Source organism: Cariama cristata, unplaced genomic scaffold (assembly GCF_000690535.1).
Source record: "Cariama cristata isolate BGI_N322 unplaced genomic scaffold, ASM69053v1 scaffold16418, whole genome shotgun sequence".
Classification (NCBI taxonomy): domain Eukaryota; kingdom Metazoa; phylum Chordata; class Aves; order Cariamiformes; family Cariamidae; genus Cariama; species Cariama cristata.
Genome location: NW_009633015.1, coordinates 922 through 17,713, shown reverse-complemented (window position 1 = coordinate 17,713; position 16,792 = coordinate 922). Strand labels below are relative to the sequence as shown.

Genomic DNA, 16,792 nt, shown 5'->3' with positions numbered 1-16,792 from the left:
GCTCAGCCTGGAGAAGAGAGCACTGAGAGGGGATCTCATCAATGCTCATAAATACCTTAAGGGTGGGTGTCAAGGGGATGAGGCCAGACTCTTTTCAGTGGCACCCAGTAGAGGTGAACCTGCTTTGGCACGGGAGTTGGACTGGATGATTTCCAGAGGTCTCTTCTAACCCTGACCATTCTGTTATTCTTTGATTATTTTTATTGCAGTCCCAACCATAAAGGGTTTTATTATTTTCATTTTATAAGTGATTCTTGTAATTGATTTCATTGCAAGCAAAAGAACTGAATAGAAACAATTTATTTTAAATAGGCTTTAAGCAAAATTTTACATTTTTCTTTGGACAATATCACTTAGATACAATCTATAATCAGATTTGCAAAGCAAGTCAGGTTTTTAGAGTTTGGTTAATCCTGTCTTCTATTCCTTGATCCTTTTACATTAACCTGACTCAGCTGTAGAAAAGACTGACATGTTTCTTCCTGGTAAAAATTTTACAATATATGTTTTTTTGCAATGCAAGTCTATAATTCATAATACAAGAAGGAAGAGAAAAAAAACTCAAACCTTAACACTTTCAAACTTCTCTAGTGTTTAAAAATTGACAAAAGTGGCCAGACCCATTGCCTGGTTAATTTTAAACTCCTAGACTGAGGATCCTGTTCCTTCATGATATCAAGTAATTTAAGGTCCTTTGCATCAAGGAGCCAACCCATCATTACTGTTATCATAAGACCAGGCAATCAAGAAACACACTGGACAAAAGCTGTCACTATTGATGCACTGGCTTTGATCTGATGTGTGATCATACAGCCAATGTCCACCTCTTTTAAAGCAGGCATGTTATTAAGTGTTCTAAAGAAATTTCTCCAACGAGTTTCTGAAACATGGTGATTTACTAACAGTTTTTCAAGCTTCTGGAAACCTCCACACTTTGCAACCTTTGCTGGAAAATAAACAGACATCAGTAAGGATTCAAAGATGCTCCAAACCCATATGAATCATGAATGAAAATACAGTGAAGCTGAGGTGTTGTACATTAAAGATTAAACAAAGTTGTTGCTATTAGGCTGAAAAAAGTAGAACTTTGAACTCAATTCATTTAAGCATTTTAATACCTCAGACTGAGGAGACTGATAAAATAGAGGATACTTTAGCAGGCACATTAATGCTTAGTAGTGTAAGATACCAGTGTGGTTTTGAATGTTTGAATACTACTCTTGCAGAACAAAGCAAATACAACATGAGCTTATGCAACCACTTGAGGTCCAACACCAGAGCAGCTTTGCACAGATGCAAGATACTGAGTTTAATAATCTCTTCTATGCCTGTGTAGCATCACATTCAGTCTTGCCTTATGGTCAGTCAGCCTACTTACAAGATGGGACTTTTGTCATCAAGTCACTACATATACTAAAATGTGTGTCAAAATAAAGGAAGATGATATGAAAGACGTAGCATTTGCTTACAAAAGAAGAAATTTTCCCAGCCTATATATGAGATGGTATTTTTAAGACTATGCTAAATAAGTAATAAATTCAGAAAATATTTTGGTAATACACAATTTTAACAGCTAGGGCATATAAGCTAATAGAACTAGGAATGAAGTTACAAAGCGCTATTTTAAGACAGTCTTTTTTTCCACTGATTATTTTTCTTGTAATTTACATCATTGCTTTATAGCAGACAAAAGGAACTAAGGAGGCATTTCAAAAGATGTTTCAGCAAAGTCTAGTATATAAGCAATCTGAATACACTTTGATGAGCAGAGATATTTTGCGCTGTGTATAGAAAAAACAGGAAGAAATGATACCTATTAAAAATGACAAATACTTTGCAATTGTTGTAATGTATACAAACAGAAGATTAATTTATCCTGAAGCAGTATGTCCTCCATTCAGAAATGTTATTTCATGTTTTAAGTTATCTTCTTTAAACTACCTATTTATAACAGGCTGTCATTGTCCAGAGATAGGATAAATGAGAAGCATCTGTGGTACAGCAGGTGTAGACACTGCTGCACAATCATTTTGGCTGCAGACCTCATTCCTTTCCCTGCAGGAAGGATGAGCTCCTCCAGGTTCAGAAGAACACCTGAATTGTACGCTGCAGACATAAGGCCTTTCCTGTTAAGATTAAGCAAGTGTACGTTTCCTAAGTCTTATAATGCCAATGAGTGACAACAGCAGAGTCAAGTGAAAAAAGCATTTAAATTTAGATTCTGGGAAACAGTTTATTATCAGCTTTCATTCCTCTGGTTCACCCCTGCTATTGTTGCAGAGATCTCTTCACTCTGTAACTCAATAGCTTGAAAAGGTCATCAACATAAAAGGCAGAACTACTTCTCCAGAAAGGATCTAAAAGGTCTCATGAGTCCTCTAGAGATAAAAGGAATCTTCCTTGTTGCTAAACTCAAGGGACTCACAGGAAAGAAAAAGAAATTAAGAGGAATCCTCTCTTCCCAAAATGCAAGCCTTTTCAACCTTTTCCTATTCCCTATAGACATGACTTTTGCAGGGGAGCATCTTGGAGTTCAGAGGTACTGAGCACTTCTGATTCCATAGTTTAGGACAGCCATCTATTTCACTCAGCTTCTCCCTTTCAGAAGGATGTGAATGCATGCCCGTCATCATAAACTGCTTTGTGAGACCTGATACAACATTATAGTTCTAGATACTCTCCAGTATCTCAGATGGCATTTAAGCTGTTCAAGTTATTTCTTAAGATCTCCAAAAGAACCTGAAGCAAAATAATTCTGTCAAATGGAACAAATGAGATCAGCTGAAAGGAAAAATATGTACAAATCAAAGATTTCACAAGCTTCCTTGTCATCAAAATATTGGCTTTTAAGATCCAACACTTTGAGAGAGACAAAATTGGGCAGAGCAGCAGCTACAAGGAAAGGAAAAAAAAGTATACATTATCATTCTTGGAACTTAAAATCAGCAGTTTCTCTCAACTATTGAGTTTTAAAAAAGTGAGTTTTCTGTAATAAAAAAAATTACTACATAAAGAAAGTAAATCTCTATCTCTTAAAAATTACCCAGTTAACTTGATTTCTATTAATTTCTCATGTGAAGAAATTGCTGCCAGAAGAGATTCAGAATTGAAGTAGTTGGAGCAGTCCAGGTGAAAAACAGAAAGGTCTTAGAAGCTCTTAATAAATTCAACCACAAAATAAAGTGTTGCAACACTGGAAATTCACTGTATAGTGAACAAAGGTCAAAAATCAGGAAGGTTCTCCTTGCTCCACCTGTGAACTTCACTGTAGAAGGAAGCATCTTCTATTACAACAAAAGCAAGTGAAATAGATAAGAAGATGAATGAGAGCAGCAGCTTGATTCCTCTGTTTAAATGTTAAAATCAGGTGGTCTGTATTTTATTTTATAACTAGAATCATGATGGATCATTCTGGCCGTAAAATGCAAGTTTTGCTACAGATTAGCTTCTGAGTTCTTTCACATGTGAAAAATACTGCAGTTTTTCAACATTTAGCAGGACTGAAACTCTTTAAACACCTTCCCTCTAAAATTATTAGTTTTAGGTACATTGTAAAACCCTATCCAACGGCCAGACATTGAGGGTATAGTTCACTGAATGTTGTTGGTTTGTACTGTATGTTCATATTGAAGTACAGCTGGGTAATCATTATCATAGCATACAAAAAATAGGTTACCTAGGGGCCTTGGACTGAAAAGTAAGCTGCTTCCTGGAACAAGACAGCTAAAACAAAAGTCATGACCTGCTCATTGACCTGTCCGAGCACCTATGCACATGATTGGGACTCAGTTGTCAACTGTGCTCCCTCTCTTCTTTATCCCAGTGGACCGTGAGTGGCAAGAAGGGAAAATGCTGACTCCAGGAAAACAAAGAGCATAGTCCTGCTTATTCTTCCGTACTAACTGACGAAGGACACTAAAGTCACAGCACTGAAATATTCAGCTGCTCTTTTTTGTTGGGGTGGTAAACTCAAGATAGAAGCTGTAGGGCAGAAGCAATGGGAAGACAACTCATAGATCCTGCATGCCCGTTAAAGGAGAAATTAAAACTGCTGCCCAGTATTAACATGTTCTAGCGGAATATAGTACCTAAAGTTTTAAAGTGCACCTTACCCACCCTGGAGCTGTTTTCAAGCTTCATCCTGCTCATCAACAATTTCTGTATATTATAGAGATTTTTGAAGCCAGCAAGTATTGTATCAAATACATTGCAGTTCTCACATTGACTCACTGATAATTTCTCCAGGCAGATGAATTTGTCCAAATTTGAAAAATGTAGTTCTGTGATGAAGCCAGACAAAAGTGCAATAAGACTGGGTTGGTCTGCTTAATCCTTCTGTTCTTCTGAAAATTTGCCAAGGTTTTTGTAACTGAGCTTCACTATCTCACATCCCAACATCTTTCGCTTCCCTTCTCTTGACTGCAGCTTCCTATCCTCCTTGTAGTACTGCCCTTCCATGCTAACCCATCCTTTGCTGCGGTTTCTCCTGCTTGCAGCCTGAGCATATGCCTGACAGGATCCCATAAATGCACCTGCACTGCCCAATATTATTCTATCTTGAAAGCCCAGCACAGACCCACTCAGATTGCCTCAAGCAGAAAATGCGTGTCTGTCGGTGCCTGCTAGCTTGTCCTCCATATTGCAGTATCCTTTGCTGAAGTGCAATTCTGCCTCTGTAGTGACAAACACCTCTTAGATCAAAAACAAGTATTGACGTCACAGTCTGAAATTAGAGGCCATCATGGAAATCTCTTAATGCAGAATGGCTGCCTATCACCTGAATGCATATGGTAGAAGATAGCTTTATTACTCATGGGTGTGGAACTGTTCAGTTGTCAGGCTCCAAGGGGAAAGGAAGAAAAAGGTAACTAGAGTGAAAAATTACATTCTACCAAAATTCAATATGCTGTACTTGGCTTTTTTCTATCTCAAGACATTCCACAAAAGACATCGAAAGACGTAGTTCTCTGTTATGCTGAAGTTAAGATGATGTAGATTTTATTTTTTAAAATGTTCCTTGTACTGTTCAATAGCAGGATGGATAACTTCTGTGAATCCAGGATTGTTATTCAGCTGAAGTTCAATATAATTAGAAACAGAAAACAGTGTCATTAAATTTCTGAGGTCAGACTCCTGAAAGGAACTATGTTGCTGAATGTACATTTCAAACACAGCATCTTCCCTCTTGTAAGTAGGAAAGAACACACGATGGAGTCTGGTAGATGTCTTCATATCAGTGAAAAAAAGCTATTAATGTTTTTTTCTTATTTTTTTGTGTCATGTCAATAAAAAGTGTAAACACAGGAGTGTAATCCCAGTCAGTTGCTGGCATCTCCAGTGAAGAATAGCAAACATCTATTTCAGATACATTAAATTATTTTTGTTTGCCTTCACTTCCTTCTACTGCAACCTGAAAACTACTGGGTAGAGACAGAGATTCTGGGTAATCTTGAAAAAAACCTGCATTTTAACAAAATATCTTTGCCTCTTAGGAACCGAAAAATGATTGGGGCACACATAAAGACAGTATTACTATCATAAACCACAGAGGTAGTGAAGTCCAGTAAATACTGGAAGAAGCAGCTTTGGATCAATAAAACTTAACTGGTCAATGAAGAACATTCTTATTGGAAGGTCTGAATGGTGCTGCAGATGCTCATCATTTTCTGATTGGCTTTCCAAGGACTCCTTGCAGTCAACCAATCAAAAAAAATAGGATATAATCTGGGGGACTGCTTTGGAAGAAACGCTGCAAGTGTAAACCAATAAAGAATTATAGCGCCCAGCAACCTTTCTAAATGTGTTAATTTGCTGCAAGTGCTGCAGCCCTTGCTCCAGTTTCCTGCCTTCATCAGAAACCAGGAGCTCACTCACTCATCTCTGCAAGAAACTTCTGGAACAAGGGGTGAAAGAATTTATAAAGTGGGTGAAGGCTTTGAACAGGAAATTTGCTCAGTAAACCCAACCTACAGCTTCATCTCCATGAACTCCTGCTTCAAACAGATCAGACTCCATGAAGTCAAAGGATGGCTTAAAAAGACCGGTTAAGGCAAGATCACCACATGACAAAAACATAGCCAGTACGTGTTCTCTTTCTTTGCTGTATTTTAGTAAGTGATAGAGCAGATAGGCTTTAAAAATAGGCTTATCACTGCTTATGTTACCCTTTGGGTGCTGTACCCAATACACAGTGAGAGACTTCATAAAAAGTGGTGTCTTTAGAATGGTCTGCATAGGCTTTTCAAACTCCAGCATAAAGAGAAGCTGGTCCACAAGGTCAATACTGTAGAAGATTTCTTTAGTACGTACAGAGTGCTGGATAGAGGGAACTTTGCAATGCTCAAAGTGGTGGTTGCATACTTCTGAATTTCGCTTGTCCTGTTAGTATGGACAGCAACAACCAAACAATGCTGATAGAGATGGTTCCTTTGTATAAATTCTTCTACAGAGTGGGGCACTGAATTAATCTCACTATAGTTAGCCAAAAGAAGTAAGACCTGTTTTTTCAGTGAGAGAATTACATCTCTTAAGTTGTTTCTCAATGGTCTCACAAATCCTACTGGTTGACTGCATATAATATCAGCCATACTCTGATTAGATCTTGTGTAAGTCAGGGAGAGATAAAATACAAACTTAAACCTGCTCAGAACAGAGCCACAGCCTGAGGCCCAAAGAAGAGCTATTTTCCTGAGCAATGCTGGTTTTCCACTTTCTGCTTCACCTTCCAGCACAATGGTAGAGTTAAGGTTTGCAAGAATTTAATGAAAAAAGATCTGCTGTATTGGCTTATCATTAATATCCTTTGAGACAACTGATAGATCTCCATAGAGTAATTTAAAGTCAATAGCCAAATGGTTTGAGTTCCCAAAGGAAAACAATTTGCTGAAGCTGTTATTGTTGTAAGCCTTTGTAAGTTGTTGAGTCAAGTTCTTTGCTTCTTGAAGACACTGACTTTCAACAAGTGTCACTTCTGCAAAAAGAATGATATTAAATAGCAAAACCTAGGGAACAGTGGATTCTGTACACAAAAGTTAAATATAGTCAGCTGTCCATTAAATTGGACTAATAAGAACCTGAGATTTTCTAGATAACAGAAAAAAATTGTACTACTTCTTCTGGATAAACCAAGTTCCCACAGTTTGCCTTTGTCCTACTCCTACTTTGGGTTTGCACTCATCTGGTTTAATGTGGGGTTAGTTTCTATGTAGCAAGTAATCAAGTGATAAACTTGAGCTAAAATGCTCTACTGGACCTGACTTCGCTCTGTGCAGAGACCAGCTGGTATTTCAGTGCAAGGATCCCTACCCTTCCATGGTCTGGAAAGAATAATTAGCTGAGATGCAGCACTGTGTCAATAAACAACTGAATTGCCAGCCTCACAAGCAGGCTCAGAGAGTGGTGAAGACACATTCAGCCAGCACCATGCAGACAAAGTAGTGTTAAACTTGACCTAAACATCCTTTCTGGACCAAGACTAGCTTCCTACAGAGCCACTGACTCCCTATACCATGCTCTCTAAAGCTCTTGCTCTGCCAGGATTTCTAAGTTCTGGTATAGTGCATCGATTCTGGCTAGAGCCAGTCATGTTATCTGTGCCCATAGTACAGTTTATCCACAAAACAGATAATCCACCTCAAAATGAATGTGTGGGGGCTGTACTTTGGTATTTCTGAACAGCTGAAACAAGGTAAATGTACTTTTACATCAATGTAATTATACAGATATGCAGTATACATATTGCTAAAAAAGCCCACAGTAATCTGTTATCTCAGATGGAGCAGCACCATTTTATTCTTTGCATATTCAACAAAAGTACAATGAACCCCAGAAACGCTCACTGGCTCTTTCTGCACTTCACTGAGAGATGACACCAGAACGGTCCATTTCTGAGGAACTTTAGACAAGATAGGGTATACTTATGTCATAGCCTGGGGAAACTAGACTTCCTACCAGAAACAGCTCCAGTCATCTTCAGTAAAATGGAGTTGTACACAATGGTGAATATAAAGAAACAACAAACTATGACTCTTATTGTTCCCTCCACCACTTCAGTACTATGAAGTTTAAAACTATTGTTAGGCTTTCAGAGTTCTAAATTGTGCTTTTAGTGCCTTCAAAAATTACAAAATGCCTCCAACTCATACATACACCCCAAATAATTTTGACATTTCTGGGCAGCAGTAATAGCCATTTTTGGATTAACAGACGGCTGCCGAAGAAAGTGTCTGGGCAGTACCACTATAGCAAATTTACTTTTGAGTTATTGACTCTGTGCTTGCACATCAGTACTTTAGACTTGACATAAGGAAAAAATTCGTTACAATGAGGGTAGTGAAGAACTGGAACAGGTTGCCCAGAGAGATGGTGGAAGCCCCATCCCTGGAGGCATTCAAGGTCAGGCTGGATGGGGCTCTGAGAAACCTTATCGAGTTGGAGATGTCCCTGCTCACCACAGGGGGATTTGACTAGATGACCTCTAAAGGTCCCTTCCAGCCCAAATGATTCTATGATTCTACTGTTCTGCAGCAACTCAACTCAGTGCAAACTCATTGTGTGTGAACTCTTCCCTCAGAAATCCACATACATGTATCAACAAAACCACTCCTTTGAAATGTCTATAATATTTTGAAAAATGAAGCATCAGAAGCAAAAGATAGTGGAAGGTTATCCCAACTTCATTTCTTTTGTATCTAGAAGCATGTACCTATAATATGAAGTACACAGTTGATATACATTTGCAATTTTCCAAAACATGAATGAAAAAAAATCATACCGTATTGTCACAAAATAATTTAGTTTGCTTACATGCCTCGTCTGCACAGAAGTGACTTTCATCTGATAAGGGATTGGTTCATACTCACAGATTACAAAAGCAAGCTGTAGCTGACAGATTCTCTACTATTTGTTGTCCCTATATATGGACAATCCATAAGTCCTAACTCAATCCTTACTTCAATGAAAGTTTCATCTGACAAACTAAGGGCCAAATCCAGAAAACCGTTAGCAATCCTCTCAAACTAAAATGTAAATTCAACACTGCCACCCTTTCAAGTGAAGCTGCACAGTACTTGCCAGGTCCTACAGAATGTTGGGTTGCATTCTCTTCAAGATTTACTTTACAGGGAGTTTGCTAGAATAAAAATAAATCCAGTTGTACTCTTTTAGGTATTTATTATTTAGTTCAAACTGAGTTGCTCAGGTATCAGAAAGCACCAGCAGCTGCAAGGGCAATTTACAACAGATGGAGTACTAGCTCTGTATTTTTCAACACTAGCAAAATTCTTTTACTCTTCCCAGAAGCAGGACCTCAGCCATAACGTCCCTTTACTTTCCTCTCTCACTTGCTGTCTTCCCGCCGTAAGCTTCTTCCATCCCAGGGTTTTGCTACCTGCCTACCAAGGATATGAGGCCCCGTTCCAACAGGACACGGATGCATAACCTTGATGCAGGATGCAGAGTGCCGAGAAAAAACCGTGAGACAGCCTGCAAGAGACACAGGGAAGATAGGGCTACAGGCAGACAGAGCAGGGCAAGACTGGGCGGCTGATGGCCAGAGGACTCTGCCACCTGCCTACCCAGCAGAGACCCTCTGTTTGCCTGGGCAGGATGGTGAGCATGCTAATGCTCAGCCTCAGAGCTTGTAACATCCCATCTATCTTTTGCATGAGTTAGCGAATAAATAATCACTTTGTACTTCTCAGTTGTGTATATCCTCAAGGTGCCTGAACAACCCAACCCAAGAGAGGAGCTCTGAGATCTCCCACAATAACACGTTCTACATAAAACCTCCTCACTAGCTTCCTGCAGTCCAACAAAATGGGACTCAGCTTTCTCCCTCCCACCAGCCCCTCTGCAAGAGCCCTGTGGTTCCCACAGCTGTGCCCAGCACCCCGAGCTGGGGTACTTTGCTACAGACAGAGCAGCCCAGGAGGCCAGGTGCTGTTGCACATATTACAATTTGCCAGCAAAGGATGATTGCTGTTAATTACTGAAAAGCTGATTGCCAGTAGCTGCCCTGCAGAGATGCTTTCTCCACAACCTGGGTCAATGCCTGCAGGCAAGCAACTGCTGTTTGGGCATACGCGTTTGAACACCACAGGTACCTGAGCCACAGGGCTCAGAAGCACCTTTAGAGAGGCAGAGGGCTGTTGCCTGTACCATGCTGATGTAAATCACATACACCGTACCCATTCAACAGCATCTGAAACGTGGTGCATTCAAAAGTTTGTCTGGGATGACAAATTACAATAAGTTGCCTTTGCTGCTCATTCTGTGCACACACACGCAGAGGCTCCCTGGAACTGCAACTATCGTTTAAAATCACAAGGCACAAAAACTGCTTCAATAACAGCAAATAGTGCAGACAAGTGCAAACCTGTGCAGACTGTAATGTCAATGGGCTCTTTGGTTGCTCTTCCAGTGACTTTCCAAGTACTTCCAAGCTGATGGAACTAGAATGGTATTTTCAAAAGGCACAGCCTGTAGTGCAATGCGTTACTTCAGTTGCTTACATTTGGCAGAAAGATGGAGCTATTTCACAAACATTCCTTTTGTTTGGAAACTTTCACTTTATTTCTAAATTTAAACATTAATTAAAAAAGAGTTTTCACAGTAGCACTATGTCCTATACGCTCAAGAAACATATAGTTATTTATCTACATCTAAAGTAGTATTAAAAAAACAACTGCAAACATGTATGGCAACTTTCATCACACAGCAGAAAATTGTCTTAAAATACTCTGTCACTCACTCAGGGAACCATTTTGCATGTTCTTCCATAGGATCTTCACCTTCTTCCCATTCCTGTCAGTAACCTGCACAGTTGAAGCACTGTACCCTGTTGCCTTCTCCTGCAAGCAAGAAATTATGCACATCAAAAATGGTCATGTACATGATTTTTTTTCCTTACTAACATGCCAGCAGCACAAAAACTACACCAACGCAGTTGTTTCATGAGTTTACTTCAGTGGCCTCCATCTGATACTGGAATTACATGCTTTTAAATCACAAGTAATAAATCAAGGAAAATAAAAAGCCACAGAATTGAGAGATGTGCCATTATTGTCCTTTTAGTAACAACAGATAAATTAATAGATGAGTGCCCAGATAAATGCTTTCTCCTTTCTAAAAACATATCCTCCTTGCAAATCTTTGCTCTGACTTCCACCTCAGACAGGGTCATTTCATTTCACTTCCTTTGCTCTGACTTTTACAAAATAATTTCTGATTTTGCAGCTGCATTACTCTCCTTACTGAAAGGTAAAGCAAGATTTTAATTAGGTAGCAAGTCTGTCTTGAACCTCTGTCCCACCTGCATTGGTAAGCGGATCTTTTACTTGTCCTATGTTTGTATAGCTAACAAATTTGGTTCAAACCCATATAAAAACACCTGGCTTTAGCAAGAGCAGTGGCTTCCACACAGGCTTCTGCTGGCCAAGTTTTAGAAGAGTCCAAACTCCATCCTCAAAGAAGTTCAAGACAAGATTGCCTTTGCAACCAGAGATAACTTATTAGTTAGTTAGGAAAGCTTTAGCCTGCTATCAAATTCTCAAGAGCAGTGGCTTCCACACAGGCTGCTGCTGGCCAAGTTTTAGAAGAGTCCAAACTCCTTCATCCTCAAAGAAGTTCAAGACAAGATTGCTTTTGCAACCAGAGATAACTTAGTTAGTTAGGAAAGCTTTAGCCTGCTATCAAATTCTCCAAAGCAGGTACACAACTAAATTGCAAATATTTCAGGCTTACAGCAAAGCAAAAACACTATTATAGAACTGTATCTTTCAGTTAATTATAAATGTATATTCTTGATTTATAGTACAGATGAAAATCTCTTTTTTCCTTTCAAAGCCTTCAGGTTTCATTTATTTTTCACCTCTGTCTCACTCAGGCAAAGGCAAGTGAGCACCTTTTATACTTAGCTTCTATGAAGAACAAATTTTTACTTCTGCTAAAAATTTCAGAAATACAGAACTAATAATTTTTCACACATGTAATCTGCTGAAAAAAAATAAAAGCAACAATCTGGAGAGGCTTTCATTGTCAATGGTGATGTACAATAAAAATATGAAGGCATTATTTTCTAATGAAAATCTAACAATCAGTATATTCTATTTTTTTACCTGTTGCAGTAAGTAAAGTCTCCTTGATAAAGGAAGCTGTGAAATGCCCCTCCTAAAGCAGAAAATTAAAAATTAATACTTATTTCTATTACGCATTCTATTATCATTTCACTCTTCAGCTAAACTAAACAAATAACCGTACTATATAAAGAAGGCTAGTAGTAAGTATCAACACTTTAAATGCTTTCAGTTTGAGAGACAGAATTTTCTGAAACAGAATTGTCTAATGACAGGTTGCTATTAATGAGAAGAAATGGATCTCCTCAGACACTAGCAGCTCTAAAGAAAGAAAGATAGCACTGATGCTAAGATATCTGAGATAGTGTTTTCCAAGCAATACTTGCCATCCTCTCATCTTACATCAGCTAATGTGTTTAGCTTCCAGATTTTTTGAGATTTTTGAGGCATGGGGGTTTTAACCATGAAAGATCTTACATATATTGCGTTTTTTCTGATGAAAGTAAGTTCCCCAAACAAAGAAGAAGTCATACAAGACAAGCTGGCAGGGTCGAGTTCACCTAACCTGAATTCAGCCATGCAGAAGTGCTTAGTTTAGCATACTCGCCTACAATCTTCCTAATAATCAATAAATACATATAGGTGCCAAGAGGAGTTAATTCATCCGTCTGCCTTCAAGTAGGATAAATACCAATTAGAGGTATGTGGCTTTTCATCAACGGACTACCTAGGTCCTGCCTAGGCAAGCACTGTGGATGCACACCTCAAAATAAATTTACATGAAACAAACTCCACCTAGAGTGCATAGTGTTAATTACATACATAATTATATACAGCTTTTGGGTTGCTGCGGGGATTTTTAGGAGAAAGAGGGTGGAAATCAGGATCAAGGCCTAATGTGCCTATCTTCAAGTCCCAGATAGTGCCTGCTTGGGGTGTATTCCACCATAAAGGAAGATTGAAATAGATTATAAGATTATCACCTCTCCAACAAATCCACTGTAGGTTTCAATGTACTTTTTAATTTCCTCACTTGATTTCCTACTTTGAAGGAATTCACATCTATAAAAAAACCCAAAACATTATTCCTAAGCATTAATTCCAATTAAAATTCTGGAAGCATGTTTCAGTTATTAAGAGGTGCATACTCAGGATTTTTCAGAACAGAAAGACAATGAAACAACGGCAAACTTTTTGGTGCTGTCAGCATTGTTCATGTAACATAGTGACTATCTGAGCAAATAATCAGCTGGCTTTCACTCAATGAAGAGTCCATGGGAGGTCTTTAGAAAGTATGTAAAACAATATATATAGAATAATAATAGGGTTAGGGGTAGCAGACTTATACTATTCAGCTCTCAGGAATAAAAGTCTGCTGAAATCTATTGTGTGAATATAACAGCCTTGAAGACAAAAATGTGGAGGTTTTCTGTTTGCTTTCCAGCATCATTGCTGACGAAAAAAAGTGATACCAAAACAAATCAATCTTTTTGTACATATAGAAATATTTCTAGGACAGTCAGTCAACTTGAGAAACCATTTAGCATGTTCTCTCCAAGGCTTATCATCCTCTTCCCAATTTCCCAGACATCCACCACAAGCAAAACACTGCATTGTATCTTTCTTGCCTGCATGTAGGGTGTTACAGATCTCAGAGATAATCACACATTTCTGTGTTTTACTTGCTCACACTCTAGCCACCTGACCACGAGTATACCAGTGTATATAATCAGTACAAAATTTGTAGCTAAGGGAACCCTTTTTCTTAGATTATAGCAACTGAAACTAAAAAGGTTTACAAAACTGCTTAGATTTCTCTTTAATTTCAGTTGGGTCAGTCTGGGTCTAAACCTGGTGCAGATCCAAAAGTGAAAATATGAGGTAGATCTTTCCATCAAAATAGAACTTCAGAGTTATCTGACAAATTGTACAGGCTTAGTAGAATAAATTTCTCTTTTTTGTTGGCTATTTTTTAAATTTTGCATTCTAGCTAGTCAGTTTATTTATAAAAGCTAAGTAAATGAATAATTCTAGAAACCAACAGAATAAGATGAGAGAACTGGAATTTCTGTCCCTAGGTTAACATATTGATAGTCAGCATAGACATGGTGGAAGAAAGACAAGTCAGTCAAATACTGTAATGCCAGTTTATAAAATATTCAGGGAAAATTGAGTAAACAATGCTAGAAGGAAAAGGACTATCAGGTCTTAATGATATCTTAGAACAAAATCAAACCAACAAAAAGCAAAGATTTTCTATGGACTGGAATTTCAGGCCTCTATTGGAATAATACAGTTCTTGGTCCATATTACCAGCCAATCAGCCAGGAGGACAAAACTGAGTACGTAATGCGCAAAGAAATGAGAGGCACTGTGGGCAAGAAATAGAATTGTACCCAGTGACTCCAGTTATCCCCCAAGTGAACTGCACAGATAACACCTTGAGATGCAAAGTAGAGAGGACTTTTTTTTAAGAGGCTATCAGGGCATAATTTCATCGGGCAATTGGTTAGCAAGTCTACCAGATGATGTGACTTGGTGTTGAGAAACGCAATGAGAGGAGCTCAAAATCTCATAGTGGAAGTGTCACCGTGTAACCATGATTGTAATTTACTTAGATGCAACATCCCCCCACACCCTCAACATCCCCTTACTACTTCAAAAACGGGAACTATGTAACAGTAAGGAAGCTGAAATGGCTGACTAAATAAAACCAACCAATAAAAAAAAAATCCAAACCAAAAACCTCCAACAATTCTCTCACAGTCATTTGAGAGTTTCCTGAAATATGTTTTAGTGGAAGTGCAACACCAGTGTGTGCTATTTATTAGAAAAGACTTACAAAAAGTTACAGGAAAGAGTATGACTGATAGGAAAATACATCAGATTACAAGAATTAAGAAGGCATCATTCAAAAAGCTAAAGCTTTTGAGCAAAGAAAACAGAAGGCTTGAAAGCTCTGGCACATGAAGTGTGAAAATAAAATCAGGCAGGCTGGGGAAAAAAAAAAGGTCCAAGAGTAACAAGCTAAAGGAATCTAAACCTTCTTCGAGATAGCAGGAACAAAAATCCAGTGATGACAGCTGGTAGAGCCAACTGCTAACCAGGCTATAAAAGAACTGTTCAAAGGGGAAAATGCAATTGCACAGGACTTGAAGTGGCATTCTCTGCAGTATTTGCATTAATGTTCACTGCAGAGGAGTTCAACGAGATTCCCATTTTCTAAACTGGGGGCAGGGGGGCAATAAAGCAGAAGGTTGATCCAAAATCAAAGCAATTATGCAATAGATTATGGCTGAGCAGGGAAAACATAAAGCTAATCTTTCAAAAGCAGTCTGCACCTTTGGGGGAGAGGAAGAGACACTAGATCTGTAAGCCTGGCACCTGTTACAGACAAACAGGCAGAAACAAGTATAATAATACGACTATACAAACTCATGATTACTTCTCATCTTAAACAGTGCATGTGATTGAGGTCCCCTCAACCCAAAAGATACTATATTAGAACAGGAAAAGGTGCAGGGAACAGCAGCAAGGATGACCAAAAATGTGGAACATCTTCCGCATAAGGAACAGTTGAGTTGCCTATGTCCTGCAGCCTGGGAAAGAAAGCATTTACGGGGGATACAATACATCACAAAATGATGAGCAGCATGAAAAAAAACATTATATCCATTAAAATATTGGAAGTAGACTCGCATCGTTTTATAAATGAAAATAGAAATCCCTCCAAGCATCACTTCCAATTACCTGCAAAGAAAAACCCAGCTCTGGCAAGCAAATCGGGCTTTGTTTCTCTGGCATAGAATGGCCATCCGTCAAAGGACTGCAGCCTCGCATCCTCCACATTGTACCTGCAGGCATGCTCTGCTGGGTTCTTCTCCAACTTCTGAACACGTATGCCATACTTTGAAATATTACCTACCTCTTTGCCCAGAACAAATTCACAAGTGGGACAAAATTTCTTCTGCTGTTTGTATGGGGCACATCTAACCTTCATGGTAAATAGAACTAATCGACAGCAAAAACACTGCACACTGGATTTAACAAGCATGTGATAAAACCGGCAGCTGCCATTTCTGTCAAAGGTCATGATGAATGAGATGTATAGGATAGGAACGACGTTAATCTATTGCGTTCACTTCTCATGGTAGGCTTGTAACTCTTCTATAGTTGTCCAAGGCCTCACATGGGAAACGAGCTTGCAATGCAGCAGGATTCAGCTCATGTATTTCATTGTCATTTATCTCCACTGTATGGTCCTCTTTGGCAGATATTTTCTGAAAAGACAAGGAAAATTATCAAATTATATTACCCACATCTTTCAGGTAACATTCAGTCATCACCTCTGTTACCTTAATAAGATGGTTTCTACAGGTTATAAACATTTGATTTCACCTTACTAAGAAGAGATAAGGTGACTGTAGAGTTGGTATAAATAGGTGTACTATTAAATCTGACTAACCAAATTGAGAGTTCTGCAAACTCTGATTGGCCACTGCCCTTATAATGACAACAGAAACTATCCTCAAGCCTTTACAACCGAAATGGAGGGGAAGCCATAATAGGTGAGATTTAAGCAAGGTGACACAGGTGATTGGCAGAACCTAAGAGCTTCATCCTGTAGCTTAAAAACCTAGAATGGCCTCAAGTAAACCAACACGGCGCTATCATCTCAATTCTTCTATCTCAAAGCCATAATGGAATGTTGCTAGTAC

General features: G+C 38.7%; 1 protein-coding gene across 1 annotated transcript; it reads right to left on the bottom strand.

Moving 5' to 3' along the window:
- Positions 1–627: 627 nt before the first annotated feature.
- On the bottom strand, positions 628–16,151 carry NAIP (NLR family, apoptosis inhibitory protein; the record flags this gene model as incomplete). The annotated part of the gene is given in 17 exon segments (XM_009706588.1): positions 628–946; positions 1,942–2,126; positions 2,802–2,892; positions 4,113–4,312; positions 5,024–5,184; positions 5,572–5,875; positions 5,877–5,914; positions 5,971–6,283; positions 6,361–6,970; positions 9,397–9,483; positions 10,159–10,307; positions 10,751–10,850; positions 12,117–12,168; positions 13,058–13,136; positions 13,603–13,702; positions 15,825–16,139; positions 16,142–16,151. Coding segments are annotated over 17 exon segments (3,113 nt in total), but the record flags the coding sequence as incomplete, so codon positions are not given.
- Positions 16,152–16,792: the final 641 nt, after the last annotated feature.